The following is a 23,552-nucleotide window of genomic DNA, read 5'->3' as shown; positions in this document are numbered from 1 at the left end:
TGGATGATATGCAGCAAAGGGCCGCGAGTTAGACCCAAACCTGGGCCGCTGCGATTAGTGCATTGCCTACGTACGTGTGCCAGTTGTATTTTTGTTGTCATTTATCATCACTTTTGTTAGTTTTAAAAGATTGTTCTCACTGAAGTCTTTCCTGCGAGCTGAGGATGCGGCAGTAACAGCATTTATGGGGCCAAGGAAGTACCGTAAACGACTTTATTAAAAAAAAAAAAAAAGTGCTGTCGGTCAAAGTTGAACCACCGCCTTTTAGTGTCTCCTATTAATTGATAAGCGAAGTGTCAGGATGGCCACAAGAACTAAAGTTTGATGTTGTGATAAACTGGAAAAACCATTGAAAAGTATAAAAGTCCTTCAACAGCTGCAGATAACAGGCTGCTTTATAGTTTCATTCATTTAATGGACGACACGACAGTGATGCTTCACCAAACATTGGGGCTGTTTGTCAGAGCCCAGTTTTCTTCCTTTGTCAGCAGCTGAAACAGGTTGAGCAACGGTTTAACAACTGGAAACTAGTTATTTGAGGGCTTTGAGTTGTGCTTTACAGTTTGCTGATTCAGCTGCAGCGCCGAGTGCCTGACCTGTGAGGAAGATTAGTGTGCAGTGTAGGTGCGGGTTAGATGTGTGATGGGGCTCCTCCACTGTGGCTCAGAGAGTGTAATTGGATTTACACGTCTCATTTCACTCAGTAGATGCCTCAACAATCTCAGATATTGGAAACATAACTGCAGTTTCTCAAGTAAAACAAAATTGATCTTGTATTTTTTTTTTTCCTTGTACATACATTTTCTCGAAATTACTTCCAATTAAACAAAACAACTTTAAGTCGGGTCAGCAGGGTTCAGCCATTTAGATACTTCATTATCATTAAAGTTATAATTGTAAAAATCCTGCAGATGTTTGTTTTTTTGTCGTTTTGCGTAGGGATGAGTTTGGATGTTCATTTGTTTTTAGCAGCATTTTCCCATGTGAATTTTAAAAACAGAGCCGTCACTGCATGTTTTCACTGTGCGGTGTGTGTCTCTGCGTGTGTGTGCACAAGTATGCATCTCTCTACAGCTCTGTGGCCAAATTGAATCTTGAATCTGTCATTATGAGGACAAAATCTGCAGCTTGAAAGTGCTGTTTGATGTTTGAGGGTTAAAAACTCCAGATTCAGGTTTATGTCGGGTTAGAGTTAAACATTTATTTCTGCGGGTTAAGGTTGTGGATGAGGAGCTGAGGAGCGTGTTACGTCCTATAACATCTACAGTGAGAGCAACATGTCCGTGTGTTCGATAGACACAGGATCACAGTATATACAGTAAATTCCATTTGGCGTAACCTACAGCCTCAGGCTATTATGTCTGCTTAAGTAACATTAAACGTCTCCCTACCTTTGTGTATACAGTAGTGTGTGTGTGCGGATAAAAGCTCACACTAGTGCTTTTAACTGGTGCATGTGTTGTGCATGAAATACATTGACCTGATTTTCTTAATTGTTTGTCTGGTGACCCTGATCCACCTAATCAAGGCGACAAGAGTGTGTGTGTGTGTGTGTGGAAATGTGACCTTTGGCATTAAGCAATATTAATCTCACTCACTGTGCATAGATGTATTGTTTTATATATAATAATGGTTTACGGCTAAATTAAAAAAAAAAAATCTGATTTCAGTAAACCACTGACTGTTCAGCGTGGAGGACACAACCTTAAAATGTAATTAAAGTAATTACAAAAGAATGAACAAGGTGTCCCGATGTAAAGCAGAGAAAAAAAAACAAACACTGATGCATCAAAATATTATATAAAAAATCGAATTATCAGCTTGTCGCGTCATGTAGCACAGATAAACAAGTTGTAGAGCGAAGAATCTTCCCATGAACATTAAAAATGCGTTTTACCAGAGGGGAAATACCAATTATGTGTCTGTAGCCAGCAGCCAAACCAATAAATATTCCTGTGTGTTAACATACAAACCAGCAAACATGGCACCACAACACACACACACACACACACATTCAGAGGAAGTTAATGAACTCTGTTGTCAAGCGTTTTAATAAATTGCTGTATCAACAAAGTCCCGTCTTTGATTTAAAATCTTGAGTGTTGAAGTGTTTGGTTTGGCTTCCACCAGTGGTTTGATGGTGAGTTTGAACCGAAGGAAGGAAGCTGAGCGTAGCTTTAGATTAGAGAAGCTTGTCATCTCTTCAAGTGTGTGAAACTCTCCACACACTTTCCCTCTCACTGGCCCTCATTTATCAAACTTGCGCAGGATCTGGTGTAGATTCTGGTGTAAATATCAGTGTACGGCAAGTGTCACGTGTGATTTACTAAAAGTGTGTACGCTGCTGATTTCGGCGTAGAACCGGCGTGGTGGTGATAAATCCGGCGACTGAAAACGAGCGTCATTTAAATGTCACGCCCCGATATATTCCTGCTTTTGAGGCGTCGCCCTGCCCCTTTTACGACATGGAGACACGGAAGACGGCCAAGAAGAGGGACTTTACTGGCGTTACCGCGTTGAACAGGGAGAGGGCGGCAACATTAAATATCTGGACATTGATAGATTGATAGATTTTGTGATTGATAAGCGTCATCCCGGTGGATGGAGGCTGCAGACGCACGTGTCACCGACCACGTCAGGAAACCCAGTGATCTCATGAAATGCTGCTGCAGTTTACTAAACACAAGTGATTGAGGAGAAATCATATGGGCATATTACTGCTGCGAACGCTACTTTATGACCATCAGCACCGCTGGCATGGTTCGGCTGATGGAGGGATGTGAAACACCGGCCCGATGTCCCGCTGACAGGTCCCGGTGACGGGAAAAAAAAGAAAAGAAAAACACTCCGCCGCGGAGATCAGCTGCACCTGGACAGGTAGCGGAGCCCCCCCCCCCCTCCGGTGTCCGGCAGAGAGAGACTGAGGAGCCGTCCGGTCATGCTCTGGTGCTGCAGATGTTGGAAGTTTGTGTGTGTGATCTACAATAACAGGTCTGTCTGTCATTGACTGTTTCTGTTTACACAGCTGATTAACGAACATCTGTCACATCGTGGTTTTTAATTCATCTCAGTTGCCCAAAATAAAACTCGAGTTATATTTTCAACACGGACTTGGTTTTATCGTTTCTTTTTTTTTTTTGGCTACTTTTTATATTTTTATCAATATAAACAACAACAACATGTGGTCCACATCGCTGCGTTATTAGACTATGGTTTAATAATCGTTCTGACACAGCAGCACTCCTTCCTGCATGTTCTACGCTGGTTCCAAATGTGCGTACACCTGGTCAGAGCTGGCGTGAGATTTGTGCGTACCGTACGCTCACGCTCAGATTAATAAATGCCGATCCTTGCGGTGAATTTGGTGTACACCCATTTTTTTGGTGTACGCAAGTTTAATAAATGAGGGCCACTCACTCTCACACTCTGTCTGTGATTGAGTGACTTTGATTCGGCCCGTTGCTGCTGCTGCTGCTGCTGCTGCTGCTGGATGGCTGCTTGTCGGCTTGTTGCCCGCCTCCAGTGTGGTGGTGCGGGTTACCTGTTTGCCTGCTTGGCACACGCATTGAGGTTTTCTCACTTGTTGAGACGGGCTCAGGTATGTTGGGACTGCCACAAGGAATGCAAGAGGGTGGGTGGGTGAGGGGGGGTGAGGAAAGAGACGATATAAAGACAGGGGAGTGTTTGATGGAGGGAAGAAAGTGGGAAAAGGAAATGAATGGGTAAGCAGCCTTGTCTTGATGTGGTCTCCATGACGACCAGTGTACATCTGCAGCAAAAAAAAAAAAAAAAATCCCCAAATGAAATGGATTCACTTAATGATTGAGTGTAAAATAGCCTGCAGGAGAACAAGGGGTAGCATTAGAGCATGTGATTTCTCCTCCACCATTAAATGAATTCATCCCCATAAATTAACTTCACATAATCAATACTGAGGAATTTACCTCATCAGGATTCTTACCAGTCTAACGAGGTGAATGAACTCTGTAATATAAGTTCAAATGGGCTTTGCCTGAACTAAATCTTCTGTGTTATAAACTCTTGTGTTCTTGTGATGAAACCTGTGTAATGTGATGCAGGATGTTACTGGACTCAGGTGACTTCTCCTCTACACACATTCAAAAGACTGATTGGACTCAGGCTTTATAATGGGGTTTTTAAGGCTTAAGGCTCTGCACATCTCTACTGCCAGAAGTGACGAATGCACAAATTCATTTGTTTACATGCACAGTTAAACCATGCTACTGTTACAGCTCATTTAATCGGACCATGGTTCATGTCCCAGTCTACAAGCACAGGAAGAGTTTGATTTATTGAGTCTGTCTGACTCTGCTGCGATAGGTGGCGATGTGCAGCTTTTCAGCTTGTTAGGATTGGACCTTTTTCTACATCGACAAACAAGTTAGCTGCAAACAGGTACAGTAGCATGTCGAGCAGTGAAAATAAAGGCAACTTTACAGCTCTGTACATTTTGCACGCTTTATTTTTGTTACTTGCTTCGGAAACACTTTGACGCCTATCTCTATAATGCATTATAACCATACTTATAATGAGTTATAATGCAGTTATAGCACTTCATAATAACCACTCATAATGATCATAATGCTTTATAACAATAATAATAACGCACTATAAAGCATTTTATCTTATAAGGTCAGGTCAGGTCACATATTTATGATGCATTATCGATGTGGGCATCGTCAGTGAGTTACTAACAATTACAACGTTTTATACCTGACCTTATAAGTCATGATAAAATGCTTTATAGTGTGTTATGATTATTGTCACTGTGACTGAACTCCTCAAACAGATTTCATCTTTTCCATCTTCGGCTTACAGTAACAAGATGGATAATGTCTGAGCTGTTATTCACTGTGAATACCTGACAAATACAAGCAGGGGTAGCAGAAGGGTCAAGAACCGTCATGTTTTCCACAAAGGCCTATTGAAACTATATAAATAAAATAAAAATCACATTTGACACAAAGCTATCAAAGATCCTGTTGATAGGTCGGGGAGAGTTTCGTGCCCTCATGGTTCTATGTTTTCTTTGTGATGACCCATTTCTGTTTTAGACCTTGAGAGCATCTTGAACAACTAATTAAAAGTTGGTTTAAGGTTTAAGGTCAGACTTTGCAACAAGGTCAGTGTTCAGGTTGCGAACTGTTATGTTCAATAAGACTCAAGTGCATCCCCATGGAAACAAGAAAGATAAAGGAAGATCTACTTAATCTAATACCATTGAGTTAGTTATAATTGAGACGTGAAGGCAGCATGACAATACAAAGGATAGAAGTATCAAATTGCGTCTAAACTCCCTCTTATGTAAGGGATCTCTAACTTTTCCGAAACAATATGACCAACAGCAATTAAATCAAGCAGGATTAAAATGATCAAGATCTCATTTTTTGTTCTTACCTCTCCCACTTCTCATGTGCACACCCAAATGCAACACCATGGATGCCCTCCAGCAGAAATCTGTCAGACAATTTGCACCATTATCTAATCTACATTTGACTGATCCACCCTTTGTTTGATTTGGCAGCAGCAGATTTAAGAAAAGCCATGAAAATGAACCTTCAGACGAGGTTGGGCGCAACTTTGTAGAGACTAGTTCCTGTTACTTTTCACTTCTGTGTCATGTGATTTCTCACGTTCCCTCTCTAACCTTTTGAAATGCCCTCAGCATCTTACCTTATCCATATGAATAGCCCTGTAGATAGATACTAGGGAATGAATTATGAGAGAGATAGTCCCCACAAGTGCAGTACAAACCAGTGTGTGTGTGTGTGTGTTTCCCCCTCAGGATATGGACTTGACTAAATATATGTTAAAGCTTGAGGGAAAAGCAGTGGCAGCCAAACCTATAGAAATTGATTAAATTTGATCTCTCCTCCTCTCCTCTCCTCTCCTCTCCTCTCCTCTCCTCTCCTCTCCTCTCCTCTCCTCTCCTCTCCTCTCCTCTCCTCTCCTCTCCTCTCCCGCACCTACACCTCTCCTCTCCTTTTAAAAGCTTAAAAGCTCAGTTTTGCTTCAAGGCTTTGCTTAAAAGGACTTTCCGCCATTTTGATAACCTCACTATCTGCCGCCAGTCGCCCAAAGGCTGCACATTTCCCATCACAAAACCCTTGAGCAAGGCACCTTCCTGACCTTTCCATCTTCACTGTGATGCTCGTCTGTCTAAAAGCATTAGTTTGCTCTTTGTACATGTGTTAGTATGTATGTCACCACTGCGCTCTTTCCTGTCTTTTCTAAGTAAATTAAGGTTTTATAACAGGATGCCAGCTGCTTCCATTACCCAGCAACCCAGGAATGCAGTAAAGCATATGTGTCTGTGGTAAACGCCCTGCGTCGTCTGGGCTGGCGAGCAAACCGACGACAAAATGCTAACATTAACTGTCGAGCACAACACAAGCATCCATAGATGATATCTGATGTGATGTGCAATGCTTCTGTTGTGGTTTTAAACTCCAGTAGAGGAGTTACCCAAATTCTTCTTAAGGCCCACGTCTTATTCTATTGGATTCTGTTCTATCCAATCCTATCTTATTCTATCCTATCCCATCCTATGCTATCCTATCGCATCTATATCCTATCCTATATTATCCTATCCTATCCTATCCTATTCCATCCTTTCCTATCCGATCCTATCTGATCCTATCCTATCCTATCGTATCTATATCCTATATTATCCTATCCTATCCTATCCTATCCTATCCTATCCTATCGATCCTATCCTATCCTATCCAATCCTATTCTATCTGATCCTATCCTATCCTATCCTATCCTATCCTATCCTATCCTATCCTATCCTATCCTATCCTATCCTATTCTATCTGATCCTATCCTATCCTATCCTATCCTATCCTATCCTATCCTATCCTATCCTATCCTATCTATATCCTATATTATCCTATCCTATCCAATCCTATCTTATCTTATCTTATCCTACCCTATCCTATCTTATCCTAGCCTATCCTTTAAGACAACAAACCAGTGAGTATTACCCATTATTGTGTTTGTCTTGGAAGCTTTTTGTCCCCTTTAAGAGCCTCCATGTTTCACTGTTTGGCTCAATAAAAGTGTAGGAAGGAAAATAAAGTTTCCAGTCTTCTGTTTTATTAGGTGGCTAAAAGTTTGGGTGAACCCAAAGCCACAGTTATTATACATAAAACTTATCTAAATTACGTCTGTATGAACAGATGGAAGTGATTATGAAGCCTCATCACAGGGCTGTGACTTTGGAACTGAATATGATTCAAATTAAAAACTTTCATGCCTATGAAATGACATTTGGTTTTATTGGTTATTACTTCTATGTCACTGCGTGTCAAGCCAAACCAGCACTTCTCCATCTTCTTCCAATTGAGAAGCGGCAACAGCATTATTTCTAAAGTAACTGAAAGAGATAAAGGAACGATTCAATATCAGCTAAAGTGGACTGTATCTAAAAATGATCACTGACCAACTAAAACCATTTATCCAAGACCAATCCAAGAACAGTGCGTCATAATGTTAAAGTTATCATGCATTATAATAACCTTCTACATGGAGGACTGCAGGCTAGTTTCTGTGCTGCTTTAAATGTGCTGCTTTAAATTTTAAACAACAAATACCTAAAAAAAGAAAAGGAAAAGTACGCTCTTCTTCAGATGTTGACTTGAGTTGCTGCAGATAATCACCAAGAGGTCAGGCGGTCGATCTCTCTGATAACCAGATTGACAGGATTGTAGGAGTGGTGTGAAAATTCACAGCTTAAGTGTGAGGATGCAGTTACATTTTTAAAGCTCTTTTCCAACTTTGATTGATCCGACTCAAGGCCCAGTATAAAGCAGGTGTGATCAACGAGGGCGGGTTTTGTTTGATGGTGTTTGGGTTGGCAGGAGTGAAGCGTCTCATCTCAGACTGGCTGACCTGCACTTGACACTTGAGGAAGAAATTGAGAATATTAAATGAGTGTCTTCTTTGATTTGTGGGATGGGTGTGTATGTGACTCTAAAAAAACAGGGATCCAGATGTGTAATCCACTTGATCTCATCCTGCTGTGTTTGTAATAAAGTTAAAGCCCCAGTTTGTAACTTATTTGGCTCTTTATTAGCAAAAATCAAATATTCTTTCATAAATACGTATTTCACTGAAGTCAAATCACACCCGCATACAAATGAAAGCTTTCTCGTACCTTAGAATGAGTTGTTACAAGTCGTTACAAATACATAAGTGGGCGACGCACCGAACCGAGGCGGCCATGTTGCATCGCCATTTTTTACGTTCAGTGGCAGCGTGACCGTAGGTAACCACGGAAACTCACCAGTGCTGTCGGCTCGGGGAGAAAGTTTTCCAGGTAGCGCCTGTTAAAACTGTCACCACTGTGTAGCGTGAGGAAGGACGGAGGCACTGATGTTGCATGCAGGTGCAGTCAGGCAGATGGCCGTCGGCAAACCAACCGGATGTCATTTTACTCAACGAGAGAAAGACGTGGGTCAGGTAACCAATACGACATCACCATGACAACATATTGTCACGCCTGTATTGTTTTGCCTCGTGCAGGCGGACCACTTGTTTACATAGACGCTTGTTTATCCTGTTACATGCAGCGTCTGTTGTCTGTCTGACGTCTGCCTGATTTCACGTGAATGCAACATCAAGAATACGTACGCACCGCTAGATGGGGGGAATTCCTACATACTATACCTTTAAAAAAAGTTTAAAAAAAAGGTGCTGTTTGTTCTGTTACAGCTGCCAGTCTTCCATTTTCTCTCACACACACATATACTGTATATACACACACACACACACACACACACACACATATACCAGCCAGTGCCAATGAAAGATTCATGGGGCAGTGATGATGAAGGCGTCTCCTCTTCTGCTCCACTTACCATGGTGGACAAATTCTGCCCCCCAACACACACACACACACACACACACACACACACACACACACACACCAACCCAGGACCTGTTAAGAAAGGAAGAGAGCAGTGATGCACACAGCTGTGGGGTACTTACTCACCCTTAACCTTTCTAGACGTAGGCACGCACACACAAACACACACACAAACACAACCACACACACATGAACACACTTAAACACACACCAATCCTGAGGCATCTGGTTTGTCAGGAGACCGACGCTGCAGACTGCTTTCTAGGCTGTCTGGCAGACTCAAAGTGTGTGTGTGTGTGTGTGTGTGTATGAATAAGTGTGTGTGGGTGTATGTGTGTTTGAAAAACACACTTTATTTTTAATTTCCCTCACGGACCTGTGTTTCCCCTGAAGGGCAGAAAAACTGTTGAAGACAAACGATTCTCTCGCCCGGAATCTATATCTTTATATTTCTATGGTAAAGACTCATCTGTGAACGTCTTGACACGGGTTCAGTTTGGGTGTGTGTTTGGATTTTTGGCTCGAGAGCTGCTCGAGGAGTCGAAGCCAAAACCTACTGTATTCTGTTGCTCTCAGCATTTGCGTGTGTGTGTTACACCTCAGGCCAAGTGGTTTGTCCTGTAAGATGATACATAACCACACATGCACAGAGTGAAAGTTAAGGAAAAAGGCAGTGGTGAAGTGTGACTGAGCACGGAAGTACTGTACATGCAGTAAATTTTACTGTATCTAAATATTTTGTTATTCACTCCGTTCATTTATTATTTCAGTTTATCAATAGCATCTGATTTAAAGTTTACATATAAAATAAAATATCTTTCTATGCATTGATATAGAAAACAACAACACAAGTCGTCTATCAAATCCTTTTACCTTATCATTGAAATGCATCTTCCACATAAATGCATGACTAATGATATTCCAATCATAGGAATAATCAATAATACCCTTAATGCTTCCATTTTACATTAGTATAATAACATTTCTTTCAGTGCATAACTTTTACTTATAATAATAATAAGTGCCTTTTCTAGTTATTATTATTTTTTATCTATGATATTTGATCGGTTTTATTCTTAATTGTTCTAATGTTCTTGATGTTTTATTGCTTTTTTGTACTTCTTATGTTACTTTTTACTTCTTGTACAGTGTCTTTGAGTTCTTAAAAAGCGCTTTAAGAATAAAATGTATTATTATTATTATTATTATTTGGGATGACACGCAGAAACGATTGTTGGATGGATCTGGACCAGTGATGATGGAAGTTAAACTGCATTAAGTTATTAATGCAGTTCATTTCTGATCGTTGTTGTGACTCTCCTCATACCTGCATGTCCACAAGTTAATGTGAACACGCACATACTGTATATACAGCTACTGTAGCTACCGTACATAAACACACAGAGTGCGTCTGTGGCTGATACAGTAAATAAACCGATTCCAGGAGGCGATTAATACTTAATGCTGCGGTTTGAAAAACACTTAATTCTTTACTTATGCAAAAGAAGCTGGACCGCAGTGAAAAAGCACTCCAGATATCCCTGCGTTCAAAATCCTAATTTAACTTATAGTGAACTAGTATAAACAACATTATTAATATAGAAGTAAAGGAGAGTGCTTCCTGTCAGTGTTTGATTATTGATGTATTAACATGTCTGCAGTGTGTCGGCCCCAGTGCTTGGCCCGTCTGACTTCTTCATTATTAAACTCTTAACGGTGAAACACAGACAGAGAGTTTGACCTTTGAATTCACACACTGCTTTACAAAGTGTGGAAAACAGTCTGTAAACTTTTACGGTTATTATGTGTACACAACATTTTCACCTGAGTAGTTTAGACATTTGGAGAGTAGAAGAGGTAAATAAAGTGAAGCACTATAAAGGTGAATCATTTTTGGGACGTTTTTGTTTACATCCAGCAAAGCCAATGACTTGCATCTACTTGATTACTACTAATTCAACATGTTTTCAGTAATTAATATATGAAATACGATACTGTCTGAGGATATACCAGTATTTCTCTCCTCTTCTAGGCAGCACTCTGTGTTTATGACTGCTCAGAGTGATGACATGCTGATGATTAGCAGCTACTTTGTTTCACCGTCCTCAACATCTCAGTTTACAGTGTTAACACTCTGACATTTGCCAATTAGCAGTAGACACAAAGATGCCTCAGGCAGCTCGTATTGAGCCAGAAACCAAAGTAATAGATGTCTTTAAAAAAAAAGAGTCAAAATCTGATTACGGTGCAGGTTAAAAAGTCAGGAGATCTATTTTACAATTCACCCTGAAGGGAAAGTGAATGTCTTAACAAGATGTCATTGCAGTCCGTCAAACAGTTACTGAGATGTTTCACTCATAGGTGGCGCTAAACAAAAAGTCGGAGTAGGATTCACTCTTCCTTATAATCCATCTTATAGCTGTTTATGTATTTCTGTCATCACACATCAGCATATTACCTTTTTATTTACACAACATCATGTTTAACCTTTGTTTCTTCAAGCTGTAGGTGATGGTGAATGTTCGAGAGCCGACATGTTCACTCACTAATTCATGCTAATCAATTAAACAAAGCACAATTAGATTAATGAATGACTCGTTGTCTTTTCCCCACCGCGGCAGGTGAACATCTGAGGATTTGTCCTCAGGGTCCGACCTGCTGCACCGGCAACATGGAGACGAGTCTGGCCGGGCTGACGGCCCAGGAGACCGAGGGACTGATCAGAGAGGCCGGCAGGTCGCTGCAGTCCGCCTTCAACGCTCTCCACAGGAGCTTCGACAGTAAGTAGAGTGTGTTTTTTTATGTTTGTGTGTGTGTGTGTGTGTGTGTGTTTGAGACAGTCATTACTGACTGAGCTCAATAGCAAAAGCTTCAGCAGCGAGCCCAGGGGAGTGTGACATTTGTATGTTGTGTATTTGTGAGTTTGTGTTTGGTACAAGCTCAGGCTGTGAGGCTCAAAGCTCAGCGCTGCTGCTTCAGTCCTGCTGTTGTGTGTGTGTGTGTTCGGTGTGTGTGTGTGTACTTGTGCTTGTGTGTGGGAGGATGTGTGTGTGTCCTGTGCGTCAAGGGGACCCCTGACTGGGTGTTATAATGAGAGCGGAGTCAGCCAGACACAATGAAACGTGATAAGCCGATCCCCTGATGTCGAAGGGGTACACACACACACACACACACACACACACACACACACACACACCCTTACATTCACGCACACACACACACAAACAGAGGGGTGTCCCCCTGGGGCAGTGGCTGGTTCAGCTAATGAGCAGTTGACCCACTGAGGAGCCGAGTCTGCAGATCAGTGCACATCAGAGAAAGAGAGAGGGATGGAGGGAGGAAGAAAAAGAAGCAGAGACGGAGAAGTGCCACCGGTAACAATAGGGAGACGGACCGATGCAGCAAGTGAGAGATGTGTCATTAGCACCGAGAAGAAACAGTGAATGGAAATAAAACGTAAAGGATGGAGAGAAATGCAGAGCAGCAGGAGGAGGAGGAGGAGGAGGACAGTATTATTAGTCTGAAGGCAGCAGGCCACCTCAGTAGCAAAATTGTGGCCGTCCATCTGGTTGTGGTTAGAGACAGGCTGGCAATGGTCCACAGCCTTTGAAGACGGAGGGAAAAGCCCAGACCAATATACTGCAGAGACAGCCTGCTGACTCCCTGATTCTCTCTGTTTGACCTCTCCATCACTTTGAATCCATCTGGCAGCGGAGAAAAAGGCTAAAAAGCCCCCCCCCCCCCAAAAAAAAAAAAATAAAAATGTTGATGAGGGAAGAAAGGAAAATCAAAATCAGCATCAGCGTCACTGCTGCAGTAAATAAATACACAGGAAACAATTTAATCATGATCATGCAGACTGTTTAAAATTGGATGGATTAGTTAGTTTCAGTTGATTCAAAGCCATTATTATTATTATTAATAATGTGATCGGCCTAAGGATCAATAATCATTTATTCTTGTTCATTCTGTATTCCACACATGCATTTAGCAATACGATATTATTGTGATTTTGAACATTTTACGATATCCTGAGTGTTGCAATAAGATTTGGTGACACATTGCGGTTTATTACCTGCAACAGCTTCATTAGTGACATTTCCAAAAGGAGGCAGGCAGCTGCTTTCACCGACACACACACACACACACACACACACACTGCACACTTCCTGTCCAGCACCAAACTCCAAACATATGATGACGAACAGGTTCCTAATGTCCGGACCTTAAAGTAGAGTGAATGTTGGATTTAAACAAAAGTCACATGGTCAGAAGCGTTTCCTCCTCCTCCTCCTTCACCCATCTTCTCTCTTTGTCTTCTCCTCTTCCTCCAGCCTACTTCACCGAGCTGCACGGCCAGTCTGAGCGCGCCCTGCAGGAGGCGCTGTCTCCACTTGGGCCCCTGTACTCCCAGAACACGCGTCTCTACGGAGAGCTCTACGCCGACCTGCGACGGTACTACCGGGGCTCCGCTCTCAACCTGGACGAGACCCTGACCGAGTTCTGGTCCCGCCTGCTGGAGCGCACCTTTAAATCCTCCACCTCTGCAGACGTGAGTGTCAGGGATCATGAGGAGGGATTCAAAAGGTCCCACAAAATGATATTATTACTACAAAACTTAAAGGGATAGTTCAACATTTTGGCAAATTGGCCCATTGCCATAATCCCCGTAGTCATAGCAGTAGGTTCGTTACCTTTAATTGTCGGTGCAAGCTATTTTTAGAACGGCGTGAGCTGCTCAGAGCTACGCTACGGAGGCTCATGGGATTTCTTGGTTTCCCTCATCAAACTCATCAAATACACAATCCAACAACTCCAAAACGCTCTGGTGGACAAGTTGTGACCTGCACATTCACCACGCTATGAGATAATAACCGCCGTTCTAAAAATAGCTTGCACTGACAAATAAAGGTAACGAACCTACTGCTATGACTATAGGGGTTATGGCAATGGGCCAATTTGCCAAAATGTTGAACTATCCCTTTAAGTCACAATACAACATTGCAATCCATTAATGATTTGTTACCTTTTGAAAATGTAAATTCTCCCCAGGAAGGATTTTTTTTTATTCTTGAATAATGAGATTGTCAACCAAACATACTAACACAGTTATAAAAAAGTGCTACAGTATGCAAGTCCCCAAAACATACATTCATATTTGCAATTTCCATAATAGGATATTGATCCTTGCTGTCCACACATAATAATGTGACACTGTGTATTTACTAGGATTTTTTTCCCTCATTGTCATTAAAAAAAATGTTACAGTGAAGCAGAAATCAGAGCACTGAGAGGAGAGGCTACGTCTTATTTCTTTAAAATGTTCAAAAATATAATAACGAGAGTCACTGAAATCTGAAATGCTGAAATCGGGATGCTATTACTTGATATTTGAATGGATGCAGTCAGAGGATTTTCTTGATCCTCTCATCCAATTCCTCGTTTTACTCTCTGCCGTTCCTGTTTTCTGCTTCGGCTCAGCAAAGTAAAAATAAAAAACACTTAGTTACTGACAGGATGATACACTTTCCATTTTTAGCTGCATCGCTTGAACTCACAATGTTTATCCATCTATTATCGCTCCTAAGCACACACTCATTTGCATTCGTCTGATAGGGAGGGAAAGGGAAGGTATTTTTAAAACGACGAGCTTCTCCTACATCGTGTCTGTCACCGTCACCTCTGTCTCGCAGGTCACCCTATCAGAGGACTACCTGGAGTGTGTCGCTAAGCAACAGGAGACGCTGCGGCCATTTGGAGATGTCCCTCGGGACATGAAGGCAAAGGTGATCCGGGCTTTTGTCACAGCCCGGTCGTTTGTCCAGGGGCTGATAGTCAGTGGAGAGGTGGTCAGGAAGGTCTCACAGGTGAGTGTGCGTGTGTATGTGTGTGTGTGTGTGTGTGTGTGTGTGACAGGTGGTGATGCAGTGAAGCGGGGAAAGAAAAACAGAGTGTGTTGCCGGGAGAGAAACTGAGAGTTCAAGATGTGTTTGTGTTTGTGTTGTAGTCAAAGAGCATCATCTCTTTGTGTGTGTGACTCAGACTTGCTCGACACACCCAAACTGTCAGCGAACGCGTCTCCACCCTGGATCTGAAAAACAAAGATCTTCACAAAATCAAGTGTCAGACTCAGAACAAAGCTTTTCCCATTGGTGACGATGCTCTCGTCAAATTATGGGTGTGATGACGGTTCTTTTCAGCTCTCGTGCAATTTTTAACAAGTGCACACTGTGACTGAGTGTGTATGTGTGTGTGTTATGTCTTTAAAAGTTCTCATTCATTTCCAGTTGTTGGAAAAATCCATCACGGTTAACATGCATTCATTTCTGTCAAAACCACATTATTGTTATTGAGTACAGACTTAAAAAAAATAAATAACAATCTGCATGTTACCACATGAAGATACAAAGTAACACCGACACAAATTAATACAGACTTGATGCCGACAGTGATGGATGACACCAATAAAGAACAACACATCCAATATCTAAAACTCTGTTGCGTGAATGATTGTTGTTAAAAACCTCGAGCACCAACATACTGTTATGATGATGCCGTATCACCATCAGATCTTTGAGGGCGAGCGGTAAAATAACTCCACTGTGGAACTGGACACCTCATAATCAGGAGAGAAAGGTGTAACAGAAACCATGTACAGTTAAAAGACGAACAAGCAGGACAGGGCGATCGCTGGCTTCTTGTTAAGGCTGTGTGACCTGTAACATTACAACACTGCCCTCTATCATGGTTTTGTTTTTTTTCTGAGATGTATCTCCCTCCTGGAGTAAATTATTCCTTAATAATTATTATTATTATTTTTCCTTAATAATTATTATTATTATTTTTCCTTAATAATTATTATTATTAAGGAAAAAGGGTTGAATAGTAAACTTTCCAACTACATTTCCCATGAACGTGCAGTCACATGTAACGCTAACTCTTCTGTCCACCTCCACTAGGTTTCCCTGAGCCCAGAGTGTACGAGGGCCCTGATGAAGCTGGTCTACTGCCCTCACTGTCGCGGCATGGCCTCGGTCAAACCCTGCTCCAACTACTGCTCCAATGTGATGAAGGGCTGCCTGGCCAACCAGGCCGACCTGGACCCCGAGTGGCAAAACCTCATCGGTAAGATTCAAGACAGAGAGGGGAGGCAAGGACAAGATCAGATCTAGAGATAATCCAGATGTTATTGGACATCAAGTCTCATCCAAGACCCACTTGTATGAAGAGAGTTGTTATTATCTGTGATTCCTGAAAATTAGTCTTATAAACAATCATTACCACCAACTCTACAAGTGGTGTGCAGTCTGTCTTTATCCATATTTAACATAGTTTCACTACATGGTGTTTGTTTCAAGAGTTAATAGCTATTGCTGATTCTGAGCTCTAGTCTTCATGTGGACTTTTAAATATTAAAACAGTCAATAGCCAAAAAAAAAAAAGAAGACAGGAACTGCAACTTAAATTAGAATGGGATTTTCAAATGAACAGTTAATGTCCCATTGTCTATATCTTATCACCTCATCAATAAAAAGCTTTGATCTGCAGATAAGGCTGTGAACTTCCTCATGTCCAGGTTACATCTAAGGTCATTTACAACTTTAACTAGTGCAGTCTCAGTACTATGGTTAGCTCTAAAACCAGACTGGAGTTTCTCATGGATACCTTTGGACATAATAAAAGCATTCAACTGATTAAAAAATAAATCTAAAATCTTACTTAAAAATGGCAGAGTGGATAGGCTACTGGTCTGTAATTATTAGGGTCTAAAGCATCTAAACCATTCCTCTTCAGAAAGGGCTTAACCAGCGCAGTAGGAAAAACACCCATCTGAGGGGAATAATTTACAATAGTCAATAAATCCTCATCCAAAAAACCATAAACAGTTTTTAAAAATGAGGTGGGAATGGGATCTAAAAAGCAGGTTGAGGGTTTTAGTCGTGAAACAACTTTACCAAGGATTTCAACATCAACCAGGACAAAACTTTCTAGTGTTTCCCCACATGCAGAGACAAGCTCTAAGTCCAAATTCTTGGCTATGTTTGCTGACTGTTGTAAATGGCTGTAATATGATTTCTATGTGTACTTTTGGTTTCAGTATGACTTAGAGTGATAATAAAGAAGAGCACTGATGATGGAGACTAATGTACAATGAACAGTTTCTGAGCCGTTATAAATTGTCTCTTCTGTCTCTTCCTCCTCTCTGCTCAGACACCATGATCCAGGTGGTGTCCAGCTTCAGCACCGAGCCCAGTCTGGACGTGGTCCTCTCCTCCATCCCCGCTCGCATCTACGAGGCCGTTCACTTCCAGCAGCAAAACATGGACACGTTCACGGCAAAAGTAAAACGTCTCTCTGTTTGTCTCCTCTCCACTTGTATTCTGGCTGCGTTCGAGCGCCTGTGCAAACTTCCACGTGAGCATTTTAATCTCCAACTAAGATGCCAGCTCATGCTTATGTCTGCAGCCCTGCAGCCATTCAATTATGTGTCACACTCACCAACTCTTTATCAGCCGGTGGGTCGGATTTGATTCTGGGGTCAGAGATCATTAAGGAATAAGCAAAATCGTCAAGAGGCAGAATTATTATCCTGAAGAAACGCTTACAGTGGAGATTGAGCTCATCATTGTGTCAGTGGGCTCCCATTAATTTACCAAAGGTTTTCTTACTGTATGCACAGTGTATGTTAATGCCTTTTGTTTTCTGTTTTTCTCACACATTATGTCCAGTTTATTTTCAGCCTCTGTCACTTTACACGTTAGACCAAGTGTGATGAGATGTGTGAATGTGACATAGACAAAGTCAATGATTCTGATTTGGCTCTAAAGAAATAATGAACAGGCACTTTACTGGAGCTGAACAGCCTTTTAGTCTGAAACTCTTGACTATGGTGACATCTAGTGGATGGTTTTAGACCTCACATGTACACAGCAGGGAAGCCCAGAGCAGCTTTTTTACGTAGATGACAAGGCAATTACAATTTGAAAGTTTTCAAAATAAAAGCTCCCATTCAGCAGCTTCCAGTGCATGTGTTTAACTGTGTATTATGTTTGTGTTTGTGTGTGTGTTTGTGTGTAGGTATACCAGATGTGTGGAACTCCAGGTGAACCAGGGACAGGAAGTCCGGCCCTTCATGAGCAGAGGAAGAAGAGCGGCTCGCTGACGGCGTCTGAGTACAAACCCTCCCCGACCGCTGGACTCAGACTCGGGGTGCAGGTGTGTGGCTTCATGAACGCGTATATCACTGTTTCCAAAAATAATGACATGAAACATCTGTATTTTTCTAAAATAACAGTAAGTATTCAGTGAGCTCACTGATGGTGCCCTGTGATGGACAAAAATCTAAATTAATGGTTGTTTGCATCACAGCGTGTCAGGTTATTATAGATAATGATATAATTACCTTTATGTATACAGCACCATTAAAGACTTTTGACAACCATAACAAAACAAACAACTAAACGAGCAAAAAACCAAGGCAATAGTACTATCCTGTGACTCATTACGTTATGAAAAGCTCAACAGAGACCAATATAAAATGTAAAGTAGATGCACTCAACTGGTTGTCTTATGTTCTGTCCTCAGGTGTCAGACCTGTCCAGTAAGCTGAGGGAGATGCGACAGTACTGGACTCAGCTGCCCATCGCGCTCTGCAGCAAACTGTCATCAGGAAGCACCACTCAGGATAAATGCTGGAACGGCATCAGCAAAGGCAGGTGAGGGAGACACCAGGAAACCAGCCAGACCGAGCTTTTATTGTGACACAGTTGAATCTGAGATTTACATTTAAATTCACCTCATATTCGCACTATGTTTAAAGGGATAGTTCACCCAAAATTGAAATTTCACTCATTATCTACTCACCCTCATGTCGACTAAGGGCTGGGAGAAGTCTCAGAGTTATCCGTGGGTTCTCTGAGTTACAGGGGGTCTCGGCGTAGCAGTGCATGTCCATATAACAGTTGTAAATGGATACCAACTGTCTTCGTAACAAAAAGACACACCAAAAAACATCCAAATACCTTCATGCTGCCCGTATGTAATGTCCGTCTTGTACTGAAGCCCCGAAATGCGAAATTGTCCCGAAAAAAATTAAATAAGTCTATATTTCAAGCTTGTTTTGTAGCGGAAGCTTCTCGAAGCTCCCCTTCCCTGTTCGTCAAATTTGGACGAACTGGGAAGAGGAGCTTCCGCTACAAACAAGCTTGAAAAATAGACTTTTTTTTTTTTCAGGACAATTTTGCATTTCGGGGCTTCAATACAAGACGGACATTACATACGAGCACCATGGAGGTATTTGGATGTTTTTTGGTGTGTCTTTTTGTTATGAAGACAGTTGGTATCCATTTGCAACCGTTATATGGACATGCACTGCTACGCCGAGACCCCCTGTAACTCAGAGAAGCCACGGAGGTCTCTGAGACTTCTCCCAGCCCTTAGTCAACATGAGGGTGAGTAGATAATGAGTGAAATTTCAATTTTGGGCGAACTATCCCTTTAAATATGATTTAACCAGACTGTATTTTTCTGTCCCTTTACTAAACACATTCATTCATGTCTCCTTTGCTGCCTTTACATAAGTCTATACATTCAGTCCTGAGTTTTATCCCCTATGGTGAAAGGAAAGGATTTAAGTAAAAACCTCATTCTTTCATCCTCCACCACTCACAACGCGTGAATAAAACCCTCTCGAGGCCTCGGGGTGCATTAATGCAGCACAGAAACGTTTACAGCCTGTTCTTTAACACTTCAAAGCTAAAAAAAAAAATAAAAAATGTTTCTGCATGGAAGAGAAAACATAAATGAGAGGACAGGAGAAGACGAGTCGAGCTTACAATAAAGTTGCTATGATACAGGCCAGTTCTCAGCCTCCTGAAGGCCGTTTGTTTCCTTTGTGTCACAACAACAGAGACAACAAGCTGCTTCTGCTCACGCAAGCTGAGAGGACAGTGTGGCGTGAGGAAATTTATTCAGAGCTCTTACGAGTCGCCGTTTCATTGAGTTTCACATTCTGCAACATGAGCATTCATGGCCACACACACACACACACACACACACACACACACACACACACACACTGTTTATTTCAGCCCCTCCCCCCCTTTTATTCCATGTATAAATGGTTTATAGCACAATTTGATGCCACGTTGATATGTGTACATGTCCACACTCACACCGCACATCCATTCAAGTGTTTGGATTAGAGCCAAGCAAGGAGATTTATCCTGAGCAGAGCACTCACAGGAATATATGACAGCTAGTGTGTGTGTGTGTGTGTGTGAGAAATATGAGAGAAGCCATGAAATATAGATGAATCACCGACTGTGTGTGACAGATTAAGGAAATATGAAATTTGTGTGGCAGTGGGTGAATTATCATTGTGACCAACAGTTTGGGGGAAAAAAATAAAAAAACCCACAGCGCCATCTAGTGGATCCACAAAGAGCTCCATACTGTTCTGTATAAACGTCACACACAAAATTACAGCGTCAATAAATTGTTCTGGAGTGGAATATGTTATAGAGGCTGGGAGTATGGACTTTAAATGGGGCTGTTTAACATTTTAAGTAGTTTGAAGAACATAAATTAAATCCTACCTCTAAGCAAATGGTGTGTGTGTTTCTCTGTAATAGTGAGGACCACAAGCTTTAGTCGTCACTCATTCAAAGGGTTCAAACATGGGGTTATGTAGTGTAGTATTAGGTTTATTTTATGATATAATATAATAATATAATATACTTGTATTTTGTTTATGAAATATTATCAAAATGAATAATTAAAAACTGAATAAATGTAGTTATTATACACAAGCTGTTCTGTTGTCTGTACAAACCTTACATGTAGTGATACAAATTGACAAACAGGGACAAAATAATAGAAACAGCTCTCGCGCTCCAAAATAACTTCTGCATCATCATAAGGGTCCAACATAAAACTATCACTGTCATGACAGGAGAATTTTATTGGAGGACTGTTGTATTTGAGTTTATTAGATTCAGAGAGGTGTACCTAATAAACTGCCAGTTGTCAGGTTCGGTTAGATTTAAAGACCAGGCAACTATTTTGTTCACTAAGTTTTACACTGATGCTGCAGTACATTTGTCTGTGTGTGTATGTGTTTGCTTGTGTGGGCTGTATAACTCTTCGTCAGTCTGTGTGCTGACCACGCACCGTCAGCACAAAAATGCCACATCGAATTTACCAAATTGGACCCAGCTGTGCAGATTCATAGACTTTGCAGATTTTTATTGAGCGAGTGTTTGAGAGTAGAGAAATATTTAATTCGAGCCTCAGAACAGCCTCAGAAGATTCACCACGTTTCCCTCTCTCCCTCCTGGACAGATACCTCCCTGAGATGATGGGCGACGGCTTAGCCAATCAGATCAACAATCCAGAAGTGGAGCTGGACATCACGAAGCCAGACATGACGATCCGGCAGCAGATCATGCAGCTCAAAGTGATGAGCAACAGGCTGAAAAATGCGCTCGACGGTAACGACGTGGACTTCCAGGACGCCAGTGGGTCTTTTTTTCTCACATTTTGTTTTGTTGAAAGTGTTGGAACATTTTATGAATGAGGCACCTTGTCCGTGTGGATGAGGCTGTTAAATGGTCTGATTGTCTGTGTTGCACTTGAGTCAGGAGCTGAGGAGCAAACACTCCCACCTAGTGACTAATACATTTAATTAAAGCATTGATTCCTTTCATGAAGGTCAAACGGTTCCTGCTCAGTAATTTTCTCAGTAATTACCACCTAGAAGTTGAAAAGTAGGAGCTTCGTTGGGGCATTTGAAGCTGAAGGCGCATTGTTTCCATTAGATGTTCACTCATTTATCTTTTTTTCTGTGTCTCTCTGACGACATCACATCCTCAGGTGAAGACATCAGCGGCTCGGGCAGTGGGATGTGTGTGGCTGGACAGTGTAGTCGGAGCAGACCGGGATTGTACGCCTATCCGCCGGACAACAACCGAGTCAGAGGAGCAGCCGCGTCTCAAACTCGCCTGTGCAGCCTCCCGCTCCTGTTGCTCCCGTTGGTCCTCCTGCTGCTTCAGCGATGATGGACAGCCGCTGACGTCTACAGTGCAGCAGGGCGGGACCATGGGACAAAACAACGACAACAGGGGTTTGGTGGGGGGGAGGGGAGGGGGGAGATTGGAAAGTAACTTTGCCAAAAAAAAAAAAAAAAAAAAAAGATTGGAAAAGACATTGTGGGGAGTAAATGGACAAGTTTTTTTTTTTTTTTGAGGAGCAAAAATTGACAGTGACAGTTTTCTTTGTTTTGCTTTGCTCAGTCTTAAAATGTCTTGGTTTGAGTGTGATTCAGTTGGATGAGCTGGTATCAGTCGATTTCCTGGAACGAGGATTAAGAGAGAAGAAGAAGATGACGATGAAGGTGAAGATGAAGATGAAGAAGTGATGAAGAATGAAATTGATGATGATTTATTGACTTTCTATTAAGTCCATTTGTCCAGTCAGCAGGCGGCACAGCTCAGTGCTCTGATATATGGTGCGTTCAAAAAAAACTTCTTTTTTTTTTATTATTCTGCTTTGTTTTCTATCTGGAGGTCGTCCACCTTAACAAACATTGTGTAAGCTGTAAATGTTTGTGTACATTAGCTAAAAACCTGGCACCATATTCAGCCATGAATGTACAGTATAATACTATATTGGCAATGAATTCCCCCATAATCTGTGATGTAGTTGTCCAGATGTTTTTCGGTGTGTGTTGGCATAAGCAGATACATTCAGTACAATTCGTTTTAAAATACGTACTATCGCGGATTAATTCCCACACTCTTAAAAAAAAATGTATGAGATGTTGTGATTGCATTGAAGGTTTCACCTCACTCTTACTATACAGTATATCCCGAGCAGCATTTCAAAAAGACAAAGGAAGCGACCACTTTTATAAACAACTCATCACCTTTGTAAAGAAATCAGCCATCGCATCAAAGCACCTATAAACAAGCACAGACTAACAGTTTCCTTAAAAGTCCTGTAAAAGTACATTGGGACATTTGTGACATCACTTTCACCAGGTTTTTAACTGCATTATGTTAAAAAAAAAAAAAATCCATCACTGTTAAAAAAAAAAAAAAACACAAAGTTTTCAGTTTTTGTACATACAGTGCAGGAGATTTTGCAGAATGTTAACGACATGTGTACGTTAACCTGGTGATACATCACTGACTCGGCATGCCTCTTTTTTCAGTCTGCACCACTATACTGGTACATATGGGACCCTCTTGCACACACACACACACACATTTACACACAGGCTTGGGTTGTGTAATGAGCTGGTTTTTATTCATGAGTGTATTGAATCTCACATTTCATTCATTAAACTCTGTTTGAGTGTTGCAGTGGATTTTGCCATGGACAGTTTGATTTGATTGTTATTCATTTATGTTTATTATTAAATGTTTGGCAGTATACAGTTAGTGTTGCCAAGACTTACACTCTCGCTCTGTTTGCTATGTATGATCCTTTTAATATTAAAGGGATAGTTCAACATTTTGGCAAATTGGCCCATTGCCATAATCCCTATAGTTTTAGGAGTAGGTTCGTTACCTTTAATTGTCGGTGCAAGCTGTTTTTAGAACGGCGGAGCCCTCATCAAACTCATCGAATACACAATCCAACAACTCCAAAACACTCTCAT

The 23,552-nt window shown here is 41.5% G+C and overlaps 1 protein-coding gene across 1 annotated transcript in view; it reads left to right on the top strand.

Annotated features, from left to right (window-relative positions):
• Positions 1–23,306, top strand: part of LOC146989053 (glypican-1-like) — a 40,977-nt gene extending 17,671 nt beyond the window's left edge. Inside the window, exons 2-10 of the mRNA XM_085774977.1 lie at positions 11,512–11,670; positions 13,225–13,442; positions 14,584–14,757; positions 15,850–16,015; positions 17,102–17,232; positions 17,969–18,106; positions 18,476–18,606; positions 21,233–21,408; positions 21,764–23,306. Coding sequence (XP_085631103.1) covers positions 11,512–11,670; positions 13,225–13,442; positions 14,584–14,757; positions 15,850–16,015; positions 17,102–17,232; positions 17,969–18,106; positions 18,476–18,606; positions 21,233–21,408; positions 21,764–21,948 — 1,478 coding nt within the window. The 3' untranslated portion in view covers positions 21,949–23,306. The remainder of the gene's footprint in view (positions 1–11,511; positions 11,671–13,224; positions 13,443–14,583; positions 14,758–15,849; positions 16,016–17,101; positions 17,233–17,968; positions 18,107–18,475; positions 18,607–21,232; positions 21,409–21,763) is intronic.
• Positions 23,307–23,552: the final 246 nt, after the last annotated feature.

Source organism: Trachurus japonicus, chromosome 4 (genome assembly GCF_045865225.1).
Source record: "Trachurus japonicus isolate A0001 chromosome 4, Traja_1.0".
Taxonomy (NCBI): domain Eukaryota; kingdom Metazoa; phylum Chordata; class Actinopteri; order Carangiformes; family Carangidae; genus Trachurus; species Trachurus japonicus.
This window is presented reverse-complemented; position numbering and strand designations above follow the sequence as displayed.